This window comes from Lagopus muta, chromosome 5 (assembly GCF_023343835.1).
Source record: "Lagopus muta isolate bLagMut1 chromosome 5, bLagMut1 primary, whole genome shotgun sequence".
Classification (NCBI taxonomy): domain Eukaryota; kingdom Metazoa; phylum Chordata; class Aves; order Galliformes; family Phasianidae; genus Lagopus; species Lagopus muta.
Window position 1 is genome coordinate 34,419,286 of NC_064437.1, and position 18,955 is coordinate 34,438,240.

At 38.1% G+C, this 18,955-nt stretch overlaps 1 protein-coding gene across 4 annotated transcripts in view; it reads left to right on the forward strand.

Moving 5' to 3' along the window:
- Nucleotides 1-18,616, forward strand: part of TSPAN14 (tetraspanin 14) — a 37,924-nt gene extending 19,308 nt beyond the window's left edge. For all 4 annotated transcript variants that reach the window (XM_048944692.1, XM_048944690.1, XM_048944691.1 and 1 more), the window contains exons 3-9: nt 3,913-3,963; nt 7,717-7,863; nt 8,686-8,856; nt 11,787-11,912; nt 13,521-13,565; nt 14,045-14,164; nt 15,907-18,616. In XM_048944692.1, coding sequence (XP_048800649.1) covers nt 3,913-3,963; nt 7,717-7,863; nt 8,686-8,856; nt 11,787-11,912; nt 13,521-13,565; nt 14,045-14,164; nt 15,907-15,978 — 732 coding nt within the window. In that variant the 3' untranslated portion in view covers nt 15,979-18,616. The remainder of the gene's footprint in view (nt 1-3,912; nt 3,964-7,716; nt 7,864-8,685; nt 8,857-11,786; nt 11,913-13,520; nt 13,566-14,044; nt 14,165-15,906) is intronic.
- The last annotated feature ends 339 nt before the right edge of the window (nt 18,617-18,955 follow it).

Consider the following 18,955-nt stretch of genomic DNA (forward strand, 5'->3'; position numbering starts at 1 on the left):
AACCTTCCCCTCCCCTCCCCCCCCCCCCCCCCCCCCCCCCCAGTGTATTATTTTTAAATTCTTTCAGTTCCCTGTGAGATTTCTTCAGAATGAGGGTTGCTACTGTAGTGGGTACGAGGGATGGCACCTCAGCTATGTGACTGACTTTGGCCAATTTTAGCTCTTCCTGGAGTATGAAGATAGCTCACCTGTGTCTCAAACCATGGCAGTTTATTCATGAGCCAGATAATTTGCATGTAAATAAATAGAAGTTGCTTTTGTTCTTCTTAATAAATAATATTTATACTTATCCTTAATATAGTTGCAGTTAACTTAATATAGTTATACTTAATAAAGTTGCAGTTACTTGTTGACCTTCCTGTTGTAGCTCTGAAGGTAACTGACTCGGTGAACTTAAAAATATATAGTGTCTTACAGAATACACAAACTTCTCAGTATGTTGTCAGGTTCTCATGTTATGCATTCAGTTCATGTAAATTGGAGCAAAATATTGAACTTAGAGGAGGAAAATGCAGTTCTGTTGCAGTCTCACAGCTTAAGCAATTTCTAGAAATAAGTAGATCTGCATTCCTTGGAAGTTTTTTCACATAGACAACTCAACAGTAGAAGCTTCAATTCTGCTAACCTTGAGCTGTGTATGACTAACTTGCAGTCATTTTTCTGTTCTTTGTGCTTGGCTTTTCCTTTAAGAGGTGGGACAGGGTCATAGGAATGCTTGTCTTAGGCACAATTTTAATATGTGTTTCCTTTGTTTTCTTATCTTTTAAGCATGCTATTAAGATCAAGCTTCTCCAGGTATACTCATTTAACGAGCAGAGAGGAGGCAGTAATGCAACCATCAGGACAGAGCCCTGCAGTGAGTGCTTGGGAGTGAAATCACCTATACAGCAAGACTGGATCTCGTGTTGACTTTCAGAGCTGCTTTTTGAGTCTACATCTCTTATCCCCCCACTCTGATAGCTTCATCTGGTGTAATGAAATAAAGAAGTTGCAATAGCATTGGAGGAAGGGCTTGGTTCTGGCATCTTGCTGTGCTGATTCATTCCGCACTTGGGTTATCCTGTTGTGAAAGCCCCAGAGGAGTCAGCATGGTGGGTGGAGCTTGATGGTGCCCTGTCTTTAGAGTGCTGCTCTGATCTGAGCCTTCAGCTTTTGCTTTATGAAGCCTATGGAATAGAAGTCACCCATCTACTTTGTTTGCCGTTTTGTCTCCAGTTGAAGCCTTCGAGGTAGTCCGAGAGTTACACCACAGCTGGGATGTGCCTGTTTCAGTGAAGGATTGCTTGTATAGTCTGCCAAAACCTATCTCAAATTGATAGGAGAGAATAAAGTAGCTGCCAGCTGCTGTCATCTTGATTTTTGTCTTTTAATTCTGTTAGCTTTGTTCAAATGTACTTCTTAAGTGTTTTTAGTTGGGGGGGGGGGGGGGGCGGGGAGAAAAAAAGGCAGTTTAGACTCCTACTATAGGAGTCTGGCGATTTTTTTTGCCCTGAACGTACTGATGAAGGGCAAAATTTCTCTTATGCTCTGGAGTATTCTTCCAAGCTCATTTTTGAGAAGTAAGAGAACTAGACTAGTATTGGTCTTAGCTTTTGCAGCTTAGGTTGCATTCCAGGAACTCCTGAAACAGCAAGGCTAGGCCAGAAACAGAAAAGAATCCACCACTGGGCTGTTTCCTGACCCCAACAGGACGAGTCAGGAAAGAGAGAAGGATAGGAAGGAAAGACTGTAAGCTACTGATTGCTCCAGTGTGGGCAGAGCTGTGATGTCAGATAGGATTTACCAGGGTGTGGAAATTGTTTTCCTTGAGAGTAACATTTTGTGTGTATTGAAACTGAATTCATTGGGAATATATTCCCAGTACTTCTTATCAGAGCTCAAGGCAGGCTGACGCAGTCAATTTGCATGTAAGGGTCCTATTGCAGGAACTATGTTCTGCTACAGCCTGGATAGGAAAAAAAAGGCAGTGCTGTGTACTGAGTTCATAGGGCAATCCTCACAGCATAATCTAAGGAGTCCCACTGCTTTGGGGCAGGCACTGCTTATGCTAAGCTGTCATTTGTGCTTGGAACTGGTGCTTTTCAATATCTTCATCAGTGAAATAGCATAAGAGATTGAGTGCACCTCTGTGAGTTTGAGGACGACACCAACTGAGGATGCAGCTGACACCGTAGAAGGAAGGGGTAGCATCCAAAGGGACCTGGACAGGCTTGGAAACCGGGCCCTAAACCTGATAATTTTTGTTTCTCAAGCAAAATTGTGATAATTGACTGCTCTTTGCTTAATTTGCTTTCTGTACTTCGGCCACTTCTAGTGAAAATGCTGAATTGCTTAAGACTAAGTTGAGGTAAGTTCTAGATTTATCTATTTAGACTCTGCTAAGGCTAAGTTTGAGTGTTTTTTTTTTTTTTTTTTTTTTTTTTTTTTTGCCAGTAAACTCAACTTTTCTTGCAACTATTTTGCCTAAATGGTCACAAATAATTTTGCAAAAATAGTGGTTTGTGGGACTGAACATTCTGTATCAAGAAATAAGAGCAGTGTTCGTGTTGACAGATGAGAATGAGGCAAGCTAATTAGAATGTTCTTTAAAAGATACATAAGAATCTATTCCAGTTTAATTAGGATGGTAATTATAATGGAAGACAGCCAGTCTGCAAAGGACACCTGTTAAACAACATATGGAAATTTAACCTGCTTAGTGCTTCTTTGCTTATTTGTAACTCCTCCTGTACTGGATTAGTATCTTCCTGCATTGGGAGTGGATTTGTTTAGTTCACTTCTCTTCTTCACTGCCAATATATGACATGATGCATGCATGGATACAGCTCCTTCATCATGTCAGTAATTCAGATAGGATGACGTGAAGAACACTTGTAGCTCTTCTGGCTTTATCTGAGTGCAATTTCAGAGCCTGGGGACCATGAACCCAGCAATACATCAAATCTACATGGATTTCCTTGAGTGAATGTAACAAAGTCTCATTTTTGCTTCTTGCCTGTGCTACAGGGAATTGCCTATAATGCCTGTTTAGTTACTGGAAGGTGCTGCATTTCCTGGCAGAAAGGATCCCTGTTTGAGGGTTGTTTTGGAGTGCTGGAATTTACTTTTTAATGTGCACGTAGGCTTTGGGTGGGAGTGAAACAACCTCTTCCATATGGCTAAGGTAGACTTGTTCACAGCTGTAACAAGCTAGAATGTCATTTTAAGTATTTGGGTGTGTGTAGTGTTTTGTGCATGTGTGGAGGCAGGGGAGTAGTAACCTTGTCTAGAGAGGTAATTTTAGCTTGACTATTCCAAGTAGATGTTGGAGGCAAACAGCCTGAGGATAGTAAATAAAGGACACAGGGTCTCATACTTCATGTGAGTGCAGTTGAGAAGTATTTACTATGCCAGCATTAGAATTAGTGTGGAGTTTGTCTGTTGTGCGCTATATTTGCTGCTTGTTGAAGGTAAGAAGATGGACTAGCTAAGTTCAAAGGACTTGAAAAAAGGTGAAGTGTTAGAAGAGAAGTTGTGTCTAATTAGGGAAGAAACTCATCTGACTCTTGCCACTGAGGTTATGAGAAGTTAAGCATGGCTACAGTCTGGGGTTGACAATAGGTAATAACTAGAAAGTGAACTAGTGAAATAAATCTTTTGGAATCTAGTATGTGCTTCTCAAATAAATACAAGTAGTGAAATTCTAAATACCACTGAAAGAAGTTCTCACAGTGCAGAAATTGAATAGAATAGAAGTGGTGCAGATTCTCTTTCATTGAATTTGACTCATAAGGAAGAATGTTCCATGAATGTTATCTTGGACAGCAGACAGTGTTTACTCAAGGATAGTGCTACTGGCTAAGTGTTTGAGAATGCATTTTCTCACTGATAAGTATATCTAATTTTTTTTTTTATTATTTTTTTTTTTTTTAGCTAGCTGGCATGGCATTCCTTGCAGCTGGACTGTGGGCATGGAGTGAAAAGGTAAGGGTAAAATGACTGGTATTACATTGTTTGGTGGCTGCCCTCTCTTGCCCCAGTGAAACAATTGACTTCCTCAGGAAGCAGTGGGGTTTAAATGTAGGACCAGGACTCAGGACCACGTTCAGATCTTCTAAATAGAAAGTAGTTGGAGTTTTATTCTTGCCCATTACTGGGTATTAGGCTGTGGCCCTATAAGTTTATACTTCCTTATGGACTTGTAAGAGCAGGGTTTAAGAGAATTAAAAAGAAAATTTCATCTTTATGAGCAGTCCCTATGGGTTGTTTCTTTTTTGAAAGCATTTTTTCTAAAAATATACTTGATTCTAATAAAAGGATGGGGGAAGATTATTAGTGTTTGGAAGGGATGAAAAAGATTTCTATAAAAAGAAAAAAATTAGCATGCATCTGTGAGATCATCTTTATGTAGTGTTCTCATTTTAAGGCCATCTGTTATCCACTTCCTGTGGAGTTACAGACCTGATTCTGTGAACCATAGAGAGGAAGAAAATTGGGGCAGCACGGCCCAACTCAGTTATACTTTCTTGCTTTTGTTTTGCTGAAGTTTCTTTCAGCTGTGTAACTTCCTCAACAGAGGGAAGGCTTTGGGCTTGTATGTAATTCACATCTTACAAGAGACCATATAGGTGTGAAAATGAATGGTTTACCCCACTGTGAATGGTTGTAGAAGCGTGGCTCACATTTGACTGCAAGCAGTAAGGAAAAAGTGACAGTGGCTTGCAAACTTATCTGCATTTTAATTGGCAGTGCAGGGCATGTGCCTTCACTCTGGAGCCATGCTACTGAGTAGGTACATTTTCATTGCCAGCGCGGTGTAACGTTTCCATGGAACCTTTGTATCAATAAAGACTGACTGACCATATAGTGAGGTTCTGGTTTTTATCTCCTGCTATAAAATGATGTTCTTTCTAATCCTTTATGGAAGGTGTGTTTCAGAAGGTGTCAAACTTAGCTTGAATTTGTTTTCTGTAATGTTCATATGCTTTTCTCTGCTTCAGACTGTTGTGTAAAGAGGCACATATGATCTCTGTGGTTGGAAATGACTAGCTCAGTTTGCCAAATGACCTTTACGGTACACTAACATTACTGAAAATGAAAGCCTTGCTAAAACTGTTGACTTTTCCTGTCTTTATTTCTTGAATTTTGCCTTTACTGTTTCTACTGTCTGTTCTACAACTAAGAACTTAAAAGGTTTTCCTGTGTTCTTAAACTTCTGAATGGCTCTTAAAAAATGCATGTTCTTTTTTTTTGATGTCAGTTGCTTTGTGTGGACATTTTCATATTAATGCTGTTCTTTTGCAGTAGTGGATGTGTGTGTCACTGTGGATCTGTTTACAGATAAGTTTCAGTGAACAATAGAAGGGAAGTAAAAGAAAAACATTCTAAAAGTTGCAGTGGTCAACCCAAAGGGAAACTAAAGGTAGTACAGAAGAGTTTTAAACATCCTGTCTCTTAGTGCAGCATGAAGTACATCGATCTTTTTAACTTCTTTGTTGTGTTTTTTTTTTTTTGTCATCAACTTTTCCATTACGAGTTTGATTCCTGACTGTTCTTTTTATCTGGAGGTAAATGCTGTGCATCTCTGTGAGCTGATAACATCTCAATTTTGTGTCAAGTGTTGAAAGTAACTTATGATAAAAAAAAAAAAAAAAAAAAAAAAGTTACCCACCCTGGCATACATTATCATGCTTATGAGTCAAATGCAGCATTTTTTTTTTTTTTTAATCTAACTGGGCTACACTTATGATCTCTTATGTGGTTCTTGTTATTTCAAGCAGTCATGTAGAAGTTATTGCAGAACATGTTAAGTTTACATTAATAAAGGCTGGATTGAAGTTAACATGTAGCCTGAGAGGTATTACAGAAGTCATCAAAAAAAAAAAAAAAGACTATAGGATTTAGGTATTAGAAACAAGATAAGCCTGAGTCGTCATGTCAAAAAAACTGGCATCAGTACAGGCTGAGTACTGATGCCAGTTCTAGGCCTTTCTAGGCTCACTGCCTAGAAAGCAGGTTTGGGAGTTAAAACATTGGCCTCCTGTCAGTCATTCAGCTGAATATCAGCAGTGTACCTTCAGGTCTAAGGCAGCCATCTGCCTGCTGGGCTGTGTTAGCACTTATGTGGCCAGCAGCTGGGGAAGGAGATTATTGCAACAGTATTTTTCATTCTGGAGGCTGTATCTGGGGCAGGAATGAAGGGAAGGTAGAGCTACCTGCTTGTTGAAAGAAATTTCCATATTTTTTCAAACAAATAACAATTCCACAAATCCAATTTGATGGCATTTCTTAACTCATCAGTGATATATTAAATTGCTGATTTTTGGTGGGGAGAGAGGGGTAAGTCTTAATAGCATCCTTCAATAGTCACTGGCAGAAGCATCCTTAGATGAATAAGGTGGGATGAAATAGTCCCTTGAATTGAATTGCTTATGACTGACCTCCTTCCTTCAGGATTTTTTACTTGGCATATTTCTTTAGATTGAGAATCTCCACACTAACAAGAGAACGTTGTAAATTTCAAATGTGAACTTGAAGAGACTGTTTTGAACCTAGGGTGAATAATAGACCCTAGTTCCTGTCTTATTGTCACAGTGTGCTTTGATCGGTGGAAGTTCTCTTCCAAGAGATGTCTGAGGAAAGCTTGAGTTCGGATGTGGGAAGTGGATAGCCAGAAACAGCTTTGAAACTTTCAGCATCCTGTTTGTATTGTGATTAGTTCCATAGCTTATTGCTTGCACAAAGATACTGACTTAGTCTTGATGTGACTTCCCTGTTCGTAATGTCTGAGGCAAGTGCTTCTGAGGCATGGATGTGATTGATTAGGTAGGACTCAAGTTCACCAGTAGGCCAGATATGATAGTTAGCTTTGAGGCTTCACGGATTGTAAGGATGATAATGTCACTGATTGGACTACTAGGAGTCTTTGCTTCCCAGGACTTTTTGAATGATGGGTAATCTCTAAACTGTGACCACTTCTTAATGGTTTATTTCAGCTCTTAGTGACAAGCAGTGGCAAGGCAATTCTGATTTCTACTATCCAATTATGTTTTTTGTCCCTTCAGTCAGTTTTGATCTTAAAAGAAACAAAACAAGAACACCACATCTCTGCTGTCTTGCTATCACCAAATTAATGGGTCTGACAAGATGTGTTGTGAAAGAAGATCAACTCGTATGTATCATGAGTACATATCATGAATATCTTGAGAATACTATTACTCAGTGTCTTTCCATTAGCTGATGAAGCTTTTCAATGTTAACTTTACCTCTTAATGCTTTATTTCCAAAACACTATTTTTGTTAATTAAGTATGCAATTAAAAAGTGAGAGAATACCTTGGGCAAATTCTCTTTTCCTGATAGATATATTTCAAGTTAATATACATTATTAGTTCTGTTGGCTCCAAATGATGTGGATACTCAGTGGTAGTGTTGAGCTTTTGGCACCATCTGGTGGAAGCTTGTTTGGCAAATAGACATAGGTAGTCTGAAATGTATGACTGCACTAGATTGCTCAGTAAGAGTCTATAGCTTTGAGTTGGCATTAATACTTGCTGGGATAAAGAAAAGTAATTTCATTAACAACCCTTTTGTGATCAAACCTTTCCAAGCGGGTCTCAGTTTGCAAGCTGAAGGATTTGTAACCAATTAATTTGGGATCTTGTAAGAATCATCACAATTCCAAACAGGAAATGAAAAATGGCTTTAGTGGTCATATTTCTGTTACTCCGTTTTTCAGGGTGTGTTATCTGACCTAACAAAGGTGACTGGTCTTCATGGTCTTGATCCAGTGGTGCTTGTCTTAGTCGTGGGAATCGTGATGTTTACTTTAGGATTTGCTGGCTGTGTGGGAGCTCTGAGAGAAAACATCTGCCTTCTGAAGTTTGTGAGTAAAATCATTACATGTGTGAATCAATGTGTATGTGGAAGTATGAAACTATGGGTGAAGGAAAAAAAACTAATTTGTGGCGTGCAGTTTATTACAGTGCATATGGTGAGCTCAGTCCCTGACAAACTTCTTTAAGGGACAAAATAATAGATTTAAACCAAAGTATTTTAGCCCTGCGCCTAGAAAAAAAAATGATTTTTTTCATTCATTCTGCTAGTGCAGCAATGTTTTTATGTATTTCAGATTGTAATGTAATTTAATACGTAATAGCATGAAGTGATGTTCTGAAACATAGCTGGAAGTTACTGAAAGGAGATTATGTTGTGGCTTTGGGCAAACAAAATTGCTTAGCAGCTTAATCTCATCTAAGTTTTTAGTGGGCAAAAATTGGGCAATTAAATGACTAACTAAAAGATCTGAAACATTTACTTTTGTATTGAGATGTCCTTTATTTAAATTCATGAACAGTTAAGCAGGGCAAAAGAAATAATTAAAATGAGAACAGCTCACAAAATCCTGTGTTTTGCAGATTCTTATATATTAATATTCCAGCTGCTGTGTGTAATGACTGTAGGTTAGTGCTTATTTTCACTTTTGACTTCACATAATCAAAATGAAAAGATAACTTCTAGGTTTGGTTTTGTTGGTTGGTTTGTTTTTTTTTTCTTTTTTTCCATTATATTCTCAATTAGCAGTCGCTTCTTTTTATAGTATTTATACTGAGCAAGAGTTTTAACATGTCTTAATCTTTTCCTAATAGAATAGGGAATGCATTCAAAGGGATAAATATCTTCTAATTTGTGACTTTTTCTTCTACAGTTCTGTGGAACGATTGTATTTATATTTCTGTTGGAGCTGGCAGTGGCTGTTCTGGCTGTCTTGTTCCAGGACTGGGTGAGGGACAAAGTCAAGGAGTTCTTTGAGAATAACATTAAGTCCTATCGAGATGATATTGACCTCCAGAACCTCATTGATTCGCTACAGAAAATTGTAAGTACATTACCTGTCATTTTTCCTTTGTTTTCTGGGAGAATATGTAGTTAAGGAAGTTTTCCTCTTTCAGATTGATCATGGTGTTTAGCTAGTAGTGCCATGTGACAGTTGTGCTGTTCTGTTTCTTTACTGAGAGTGTTAGATATCATAGAATGATAGAATGGCCTGGGTTGAAAAGGGCCACAATGATCATCTGGTTCCAACCCCCTGCTGTGTGCAGGGTCGCCAGCACACCGGCAGACCAGGCTGCCCAGAGCCACATCCAGCCTGGCCTTGAATGCCTCTAGGGATGGGGCATCCACAACCTCCTTGGGCAACCTGTTCCAGAGCCTCACCACCCTGTGGGTGAAAAACTTCCTCCTAAGATCTCACCTAAACCTCCCCTGTCTCAGTTTAAGACCATTCCCCCTTGTCCTATCGCTATCCACCCTTGTAAACAGCCGTTCCCCCTCCTGTTCATATGCTCCCTTAGAGTATTGGAAGGTCACAATGAGATCTCCCCAGAGGCTTCTCTTCTCCAAGCTAAACAAGACATCTGAGATACAGTGGTGTTCTAATTGTGAATGCCTTGACTTTTGCTGTTGAAATCATAGAATCATAGTTTCAGCCTGTTCCAGTACCTCGCTACTCTTTTTGTTTTGTTTTGTTTTTAAAAAAAGCTTCCTTAAATCCAATTTTAAACTCTCCTCTTCTAATTTAAAATTGTTTCCCCTTCTCCTATTGCAACAGACTCTGCTAAGGAGTCCGAACTCTTCATTCTTAGAGCCTCTTTTTAAATACTGAAAGGCTGCTATCAGGTCTTCCACGAACTTTCTCGTCTCCATTGGTTTTTGTGGGGCATTCTCTTTCTGATGCACATCTTTTCTGTGACTCCATGTCTGGATGCAGTATTCCAGGAGAGATCTCACCTCCCTCGACCTGTTGACCACACTTGTTATGGTGCAGCCCAGGATTAAGTTGGCTTTCTGGGCTACAAGGGCACATTGCTGTCTTATGTCCAGCTTAACATTCACAGGTACCCCCAGGTCCTTTTCAGCAGGGCTGTGCTCCATCCTTAAACATCCTGTACTGATACTGGGAGTTACCTATGACCTAGGTGCAAGACCTTGTACTTGGTTTTGTTGAGTCTTGTGAGGTTCACCTAGGCTTGCTGTTCAACCTGTCTAGGTCTCTTTGAACTGCATCCCATCCCTCACATGTGTTGACTGCACCACACAGCTTAGTATCATCTGGAAACTTGGTGAGGATGCACTCGTTCCCACTGATGTTCAAGATCACTGATCCAAGTACTGACCTCTGAGGATGCCACTTGCTCAGTGATCTCCATCTGAACATTGAGCCATTGATAACCGCTCTCTGGGTACAATCTTACAACCAGTTCTTCATCCATCTAACAGTCGACCCACCAAATCTGTATCTTTCCAAATTGGAGGGAAGGATATCATGGGGGACTGTGTCAAAGGCCTTATGAAGTCCGGATAGATGACATCAGTGGTTCTTCTTTTGTCCTCTGCTACAATTATGTCGCCATAAAAAAATGATACTTTGTCAGGTAGGACATGCCCTTGATGAAGCCACACTTCTGAGAAGCGTCTCATCTGAAAGCAAAAAAGATTTTAAACTGTGGAAAGCTATTCTGTAGGTACTCAAGGAAGCCTGAAATAGTTGTATGCTCTTTTTGTCCTAAAATACTTAGTTGCTAAGAGAGGAGATTGCAAGGCCTGTTGCTAATAAGGGCTTGGTGGCTTTCAGTTAGATTATTTTGCATTCACACTCAAAAAACAATCAGTGAGGGTGATTTTTCTGATTTTTTTAAAATTTATGTCTGCATGTATGGAGAGAAATTGAGGAAGTACTTCACAAAGAGGTAAAATTTTTTTTTTTTTTTTGGTAACAAAAGGTCACTTTTCTGTCTGTCTCCTATATTTTAGAAGATCATGCTTAAAAATCTGTGTTTACAGTTCACTTTGATAGCAAAACATGTTTTTATACTGTATGGACTGTTGTATATTACCAGCAGCTGTACATATTTGGTTATTTCACTCATGTGTTAACATAGTATGTGAAGCAGTCCTCTGACATAAGCTGCCTGGATGGTTTTTAGTACTGCTTTCTTTGGTGTTTGGTACTAAGGGCAGCTTCTTGTAAGGTGATGCTGCTCCTAGCTGCTTCAAACATCAGTAACGTTAGAGATGCTAGGAAACTTCATGAGGTACCAGGAAAGTGTGTAATAAAACATTTTAAGTACACAAATTGTAACACAGGTCAGTGAACTGCAAAGCATAACTTAATGGGAAACCAACTTTCACCTGTTCTAGAACTTGAAAATTCTTTGAAATGTTTGGATTTCCCTGATCTGTAATTATGAAATTTACGTTGCACTGTTTAGGTCAAGAAACTTAATGTGAAACAATCATAGAGCTGATTGACCTTCGAATGAATAAGGCTATGTCAGTTAATTCACATGGGTATGAAAATTTTCTCATTTGAAAGAAAATAAGTGTATTCACAGATGTCTTGATACATTTTTCAGAGTGAACAAACAGGGAAAAACTGATTGTTTCGTGAAGACTTAAAAGTGAAATCACAAAGTTAAAGAAATAGTTTTTTTCCATATTTCTTTTGGATTTGGCTAACATGGATAACATCGCGTGGTTACATTTCGAGTGACAGTTTTTATGATGCTTCCAGTTGTGTTAGCATCTATTTCCGAGAACATTATGCCAAATGGTGCTTTTTTTTCTTTGTTTTGTAGAGATGCTGTATTGATTATTCAGTTTGTTTTACTCTTGTGTTGCCATCGATTCCTTACAGCCATAAGGAATATACAACATATAGGAAAGTTGAGCAAATATTATTCCAGAGAGCTATTCAGTAATACATTATCTATAAAATATCCCCACATAGCAGGTGTTTATCTCTTGCAGAACCATTGCTGTGGTGCCCAAGGCCCGGATGACTGGGATTTCAACATATACTTCAACTGCAGCAGTGAAAGCAAAAGTCGTGAGAAATGTGGTGTTCCATTCTCCTGTTGTATACCTGATCCTGCTGTAAGTTGTTTCCTGGTTTGGTATCCTTCTGTTATTAAAGAGTTACGACAGGAAACTGTCCTCCTGAATATGGTGTGACACATAGGGCTTAAAGAAGTCTTCTAAATATCAAAAATTATTATTAATGGCTAAATTCTGTTTTTGTTACTGCTTTGTTCTTTTTAGAGGATAGAATAGATGTGTCAGCCTCTTATATAGCTGAAAATGTATTGCTTGTCATTAGGAATTCAGAAGGTGTTTTTACGCGATTGAAGTCTGTGAACATTGGCTGTTGATACTGTTTTATTCCCGAGGCCTTGATTTCAAGCTCTGTCATTTACTGTTGAAGCAGCACATGTGCCCCCTCTTAGAGCTGCTGTACAGCACCCCTCTGCCTGACAAGTAGGAGTAACTGTCCTTGCTCATGCCTTTGGTTATCAGCAACTGGTGAAGTGCTCATACACAGACTGAGGTGAAAGTGTCTGAGTCAGTTCTTGGCTTTTGGCAGTTCTTAGGTACTCAATGGTTAGATCTGCTTATCAAGCTGTAGGAATCTGATCCTTGCAACAGAAGCAGAAACAGACACAAATTAATGCTGTGTAGTAGTTGTTGCTCAGGTCAACTCAGCAATCCTCACCTAAGGGAGATAACCGTGGTAGGTTGTTTGTAACCTACCTTGGAAGTAAGCCAGGTAAGGCTTTTGATCATGGAGTCAGCCAGAGAAAGATTTTGTCAGGAAAGTATTCCAAATTCAGGTTCTCTGGTAACTCTTCTCTTATTTTAATTCAGAACTGTGCTATTTCACTGTGGTCTTTCCTGTTGCTGATGTTATAATTGGAGATATTATTAAATGTAAACTTCTTTAATTTGCCATTCTCTTCTGAGCATTTTGATATAATTCACTACATACTGTGTAAGCAATTCTGTAATTATGCAGTAAATAGGTTTGATTAGTCTCATAGGAAAGGGAAACAAAAGTATCATAAAAGAAGCATCTTTGGAGCTTAATACTGTTGTTGGGCTTTGTAGAATTGGAATCTGGAAGGTGTTTGTGGTGTTTGAGACATAACTGGAACTCTTTTTTTGTCTACGGTAGTTTCATCTCGAAGCTGGATTATGTGAGACTGATTTATCAACTGTAAAGACACTCTAGCAGCTTGCAGCTATCTATCTGTTACTGGTATTCACGAACAAGGATAACCACATGAAATGATGGAGTAGTGAGGAATATTTTTTTTACTACAAAAATCAGTGTGGTACCTTTGTTATCTCAGTGTTTAGGCATTATGTGAAAGAGATAAAATTATATCGATCTTGGAAGTACAGATGTTTTATCTGAAGGCTGTCAGTACAGCTGTTAAATGTCATGTTCAGTAGTCCTTGCTGGATGAAAGCCAACGAGAGAAGCTGGAAACTGTAGTGGAGGATGCTTACTTTCCAATTTACCTTCTGTCCACTTGGACGTTATACCTTTCTGGTGTTCTGATGCTTTGCTATGTTATTTTTACTGAAATGTTCTCTGAAAGAGCTGTTTTGTGCAGTACTGATTTGTTCGTGAATTTAAGGCAGAACTTAGTGTGAAAAGAAGCAAGCAGAATTCAACTGGTATTTTTAATCCTTGTTTTTCAGCAAAAAGTTGTGAATACACAGTGTGGCTATGATGTCAGAAAAAAGGTATGGTGCTGGAACCTTTGTCTATCCTGCTTTCTGTGTAGATAATAATAATAATAATAAAAAAGGACAATACTTAAGTCAGCACAGACAGTGCTGCATCCTGCTATTAGTAAAGAATGGCAGAGTTTTTATTCTATTCAGAGCTGAGAAAGTGGAAAAAGATAACAGGACAGTTAAAGGAAAAGTCCCATTTGAAAAGGGGGCATGACTTCCATTTTGAGTGTCTGTATTAGTTATAATATACAATTTCTGAATTCCACTTTCTACTAATTCTGAAGTATTCTAATAATAGGAATTGTAGGAAGATACTAATGTCCTGACATCCTTTGAGTTAATTTGGGCATGTCTGTGTATTTCTGAAATTCAGTTTCAAATATTACTGCATATATAACAAATTTTACTATATCCCTTCATACGTGGCTTGACTGTTACAATGAACTTGAGCAGAAAAGTGATGTTCTTGAATTCTTCTCATTCAGAGCAAGAATCAGTGGGATGATCAGATATTCATCAAAGGTTGTATCGTTGCTCTGGAAGCTTGGTTGCCTCGAAATATCTACGTTGTTGCAGGTGTCTTCATAGCTATCTCACTGTTACAGGTTAGTTGCTTTTGTTATTGTTTTTTTTTTCTTGGGTATGAGGGCAGGGTAACAAAGCATTTGTAGAGACTTAGGTTGAAGTTGAGGTCGGTTGATTTCCTTATGCTAAAACTATATTTTTCCAAGAAATGAAGGTCATAATAAAAATATAATTGTAGAGTATATTATGATACATCATAATTATATATTTTACTGTGTATGAACATAACAACGTACTATTCTATTTTTATATAAATATGATGTAATTTTAATATTTCAGTACATCAGGTGGGAGAGGAGATCTGGCAGTCTGCTCGGTGTAGATCAGAACTACAGCCTTATAGCACAAACACGGGAAAAAAAACAACCTGAAATCCCATTTTATTTTTCATGCTAAGACTCCCATTCAGCATACTTCAGCATACTGAGCAAATATACAGCATACTGATCAAGAATAGACGAGCAGGGTAGCTGGTGAAGAAGTTGCAAATATGGTATTAGTGGAACTATGGTAGAGTTCCTCTGACTTGTTACAGTACCTTTTCTGTGCTTGATGCAACAAAGAGAATGAATCAAGATTCTCAGTAGAACATATCGAATTCCTTCTTTCAAGATGGTTTTCACTTTCATTGTGGCAGTTGTTTATACTTACCTCGACTGCTTTCTTGTACTACTTGTCTGGGGAATAACCAAGTTGTAAATCTGCTAGAAAACATTTTCCATTTAACTGAAAATTTAAGTGTAATTCTAGCACCAACTCTTCACCGATTCTTTCACCAACTAGAAAAATACTGGTATTTCATCAGTATCTATTGGTTACTGCTTCCCGTGCCTTTATAGAGCAACCCTGACCTGAAAATACTCCTTTTAGTTGAGAGGATGTTCAAGATACCAAGTGTAATCTTTTGTTAGCGTGTTGACTTCAATTTGATGTTCTTATTCATATTGTGAGTCTGTGACACTGCCTTCATGTCACAGTTTTCAAATTGAATGTGTTTTGGCATTAAGTTATTTCATAGTGGAACTAAAAATCAGACATAGTGTCTACTTCTAGAACAAATCTGGCTTTTCCAGAACTTCACCACATTATGTTGTTATTTTTTTAAGAGTGTTCTAGGAAATTTGCTGAGTTATGAATCAATCTACAATTTTTAAAGAAAGTTTCCCACAAAACTTGAATGAGGATATTTTCCAAGTTGATAAATGTCCCAGTGATGTGGGGCTTCTCTCGTTGTTGTTAGACAAGAGTTTCACTTCAGTACAGGCTATTGCACATTCCACTAAAAAAATAAATCGCAAATCTGACCGGAAGTTATGGAATGATTTGACTGACTTCAAATTTATCTGTTGCTAAAACTGAGTGTTATGAGACCCAAGTAAACTTGGCTAAGTTTCTTCCACCTGTAGGATGTCTAGAGATGGAATATTATTTTGAGCACTTCTGAAGCATTGCATAAATCATCTTTTTCTTATCAGTTACATCTTCTACTAGATTCTGCTGCTTCTTTACTGTTTAGTAATAGCTGTGCTCTAACAGATGATCCTAGCTACGAAGTGGTGTCTGAGCCTGCAAATGCTTCATCAATGGATTGTTATTCACAATAGAGTAGTTGCACTGATTGTAGTGCATTGAACACACAAGCTGGTTCTCATTCTGCAATAATGGATAATGGTAATAGGCTCTATGTCTCAGAATCTACTTGCAGACTGGTACATAGCATGTATTACATTTCACGCTTTTTTTTTTGTTCTTTTCTTTTTAGATTTTTGGAATTTTCCTAGCCAGGACATTGATTTCTGATATTGAAGCTGTAAAAGCAGGCAATGCCTTCTGAATATGAAATCGAACATATGTTGCAAAAAGTATATCTTACTATTCTTGGTCGGACATGAAAGTGGAAAGAAATGCGCAGACCATGAAATATTCCTGGTATTACCTGCTCATGGGTTTTGCTTCAAGCTGGTACAAAACAGAATCTGCAGCTCATCCGTCTGCCTTTTTTCTTAAGAGACAACTCAGTGCATCAGAATTGATCTCTGGTGAGGAAGAAATGGAAGTTTCCCAAGTTGTCAGAACTGATTTTAAACTTGTAGGAAGGAGCAATGGAACTGCTTTAAGCTCCTTCCTTGAAGAATTACCATGAAGATTGTTTTGATTTTACTCTGAACTATCATCGCTTTCAGTGTTATAATCTCTTCAGAAGGCCTGCTGATCTCTTAAGAATATTTAAAAGGTTGTAGTCTCTACAGTAGACTCATGCAGTCAGTTGGGCAAGTTGACCACCAACTGTCATCATGGTGGTATTGGAAATGGAAGCAAATATCACAAATTTTCCAGTTCTTTTCTTCTTGGTTGTGCAGAAATAGGGGGTATTTCTGTTTGACTGGGAATGAAGCAGAAGCAGAAACTTACGTTCAGCCTTGGATAGCTTGAGTAACCCAAGCAGTTATGAAAATGCATGAGGGGAAAAGTCTGACTCTATAGTATTATATGTTAGCAATCTCCATTTCAGGCAAGGGAATGTGAATCCTTAGTGCTGTTTCCTGTCTGGAAAAAATGTAAATAGTCTTTATTTATAGAAAAAGGAAAAACTCTTTAAAAATGTGTAGCTTTTTACTGTTTCGTGCTATTTTTTAAGAAGTGCTGCCCACAGAATTTTGGAAGTGCAGTTTGTTTCAGTAGTTAGCAAGCATGCTAATGATAGCTTTGGACTTGTTTTCCTTTCCTCTGGTTTCTTTGCTATGCTGATCATTACAAGCCCTAATTGCTAGTATCAAAGTTGATGAAAACATTCAGATTCAGTGTTAATCACTACTAGCCTTTTTTTTTTATTATCAGAAAGTCTGCATTTAGTAGAACACTAGCTTTTGAATTTTTTATGAATCTTCTATAAAGTTACTAAATCATCAGTTCTGTTTGTCTTCTAATCCATGGTTCAAATGCCAATCACAGTGTGCTGACAGGAACCATTTCTTCACAGTTTCTTCTTATGGTATCAAACCAAAGTACTTCTACTGAAATAACTTCTGTGGGTTTTTACTGTTTTTACTTTTACCAGAAGAAAACTGAACTCTTCTTCCCATCCTTTTTTTCCTGAAGTTCAGTAAGATGGCCAGTCTTGTCTGAAAGTCTTTGGATTAGAACTGCAGTGGCTGCAGAAGCACGGCCACGTCTGGCATACTATTTTAATCTGTCAAAGATGGATGTATATGGATGAAAACTTCTAGGAAGTAGTTGTTGGTTTTACAGTAAGCTGTATAACTAACAGTGTTTACTGCTTCCAGTGGCACCCATTTTTTCAGGGAGAGCAGATTTTTTTTTTTTTTTTACAGTGCCTGAGAGTGTAAATTTTAAAGAAGTATATATTTTTCTAATGATATTTTACTACATGTAGTCTGTGTGAAGAACTTGATAGTTGTATTTCCAAAGCCTATGGCCTTCTTAGGAAGCCAAACTCCTAAATCTTTCAATTCCATTTTTGTATTACGCATGTATTAATGAATGTTTCACTGGCAGAAGCTGACTTGCAGTAAGAATCTTTGTGTTGCTTGTCCAGATGTTCTTGTAGCTTTTTACCCTGTGAAACACTTCACAGGCCATGCTGTACTTCTCATGTATATTTCAATGCAGCTTTATAGTTCTTTTTCTGGCTAGTGATTGAGACAGAAGAGGACAAAGAAGCTTGTCTCAAGTTGGCTGATTTCCTTAAAACATAGAACAGTCCAATATTATTCGTCTGGAAAACCTGTAAGTAAAATCTATAGAAGTGCACTGTGATACTTCTTTAGCTTCATTATGCAACAAGGGAAAAATAGCTGTAGATCAATGAGGGAAGGGCAAGATGCATTTCTTCTGCAGAGCCTTGAATTTGTGGTCTGTATTACCTTTTTGTTGAATGTAGTTCATTAGGAGCAGCCAAACATTTGCTGCAGTTACTGCTACTTTGCAAGCAACAAAGCGGTGTTTTGTAACTTTTTGTAACGTTTGCTTTTAACTCTGGTGCTCAAAACTATTACAACCAGCTTGCTCTATTCTGTGTAATAATCTGATGTATATAAGATTGGAGAATACTTCCTGTTGTAACTTTCTGTTTGTAAAACATCATATTGAAAATTGCATCATGGAGTACATTTCACTGTGCCATTTTTTGACACAAGGCACGTAGTGCTGGGAAGTTGTTTCAAGAGTTGATGAAAATCATCGTGGTTTCAACAAGGTCAATAATGGAGTTCACACACTGAAGTTAGCTGCCACCCAGGGCCTGTTCCATCCATCAGAGTTCCACTGTCTGCAGATCCTTGCCAAGATGCCTGAAGACAAATGAGTACTTGATTTCTTTTGGTTTTTCAATACTCTGGTTTGTATGCAAAGCAGAATTTAATCAGCGTTGTCTTTCTACAGTTTGTTCTTACTGGCCTTGGCCATGTTAACACCAGCTTTGTAGTATCAATACTCTTTGGAATCTTTTGGAACTGAGAATCTTTTGGAACTTTTTCAACCTATCTGAGGCTCTTTACATTCATGAACATTTCTGTTTTCACCATGGATAAACTTCTCTGCATTTATTCAGTAAAATTTTTAAAATCCTGTGGCTGTAGGCTGTTTTACCTCTGAGCATTTAAACCACCACCCTTGATGGTGGTACATGTGGCTACTGTAATTTCAGACTCGGAATGGGAATACTTTACCATTTTGTACTTACAGTTTTATTTAGCACCTTTTGTATGGACCCACAGTGACTTCATGCCTAACCATTTAGCTTATGGTTTAAACAAGTCTTGTCAGAATAAGCAGTTGAGTGTGAGCCTGCT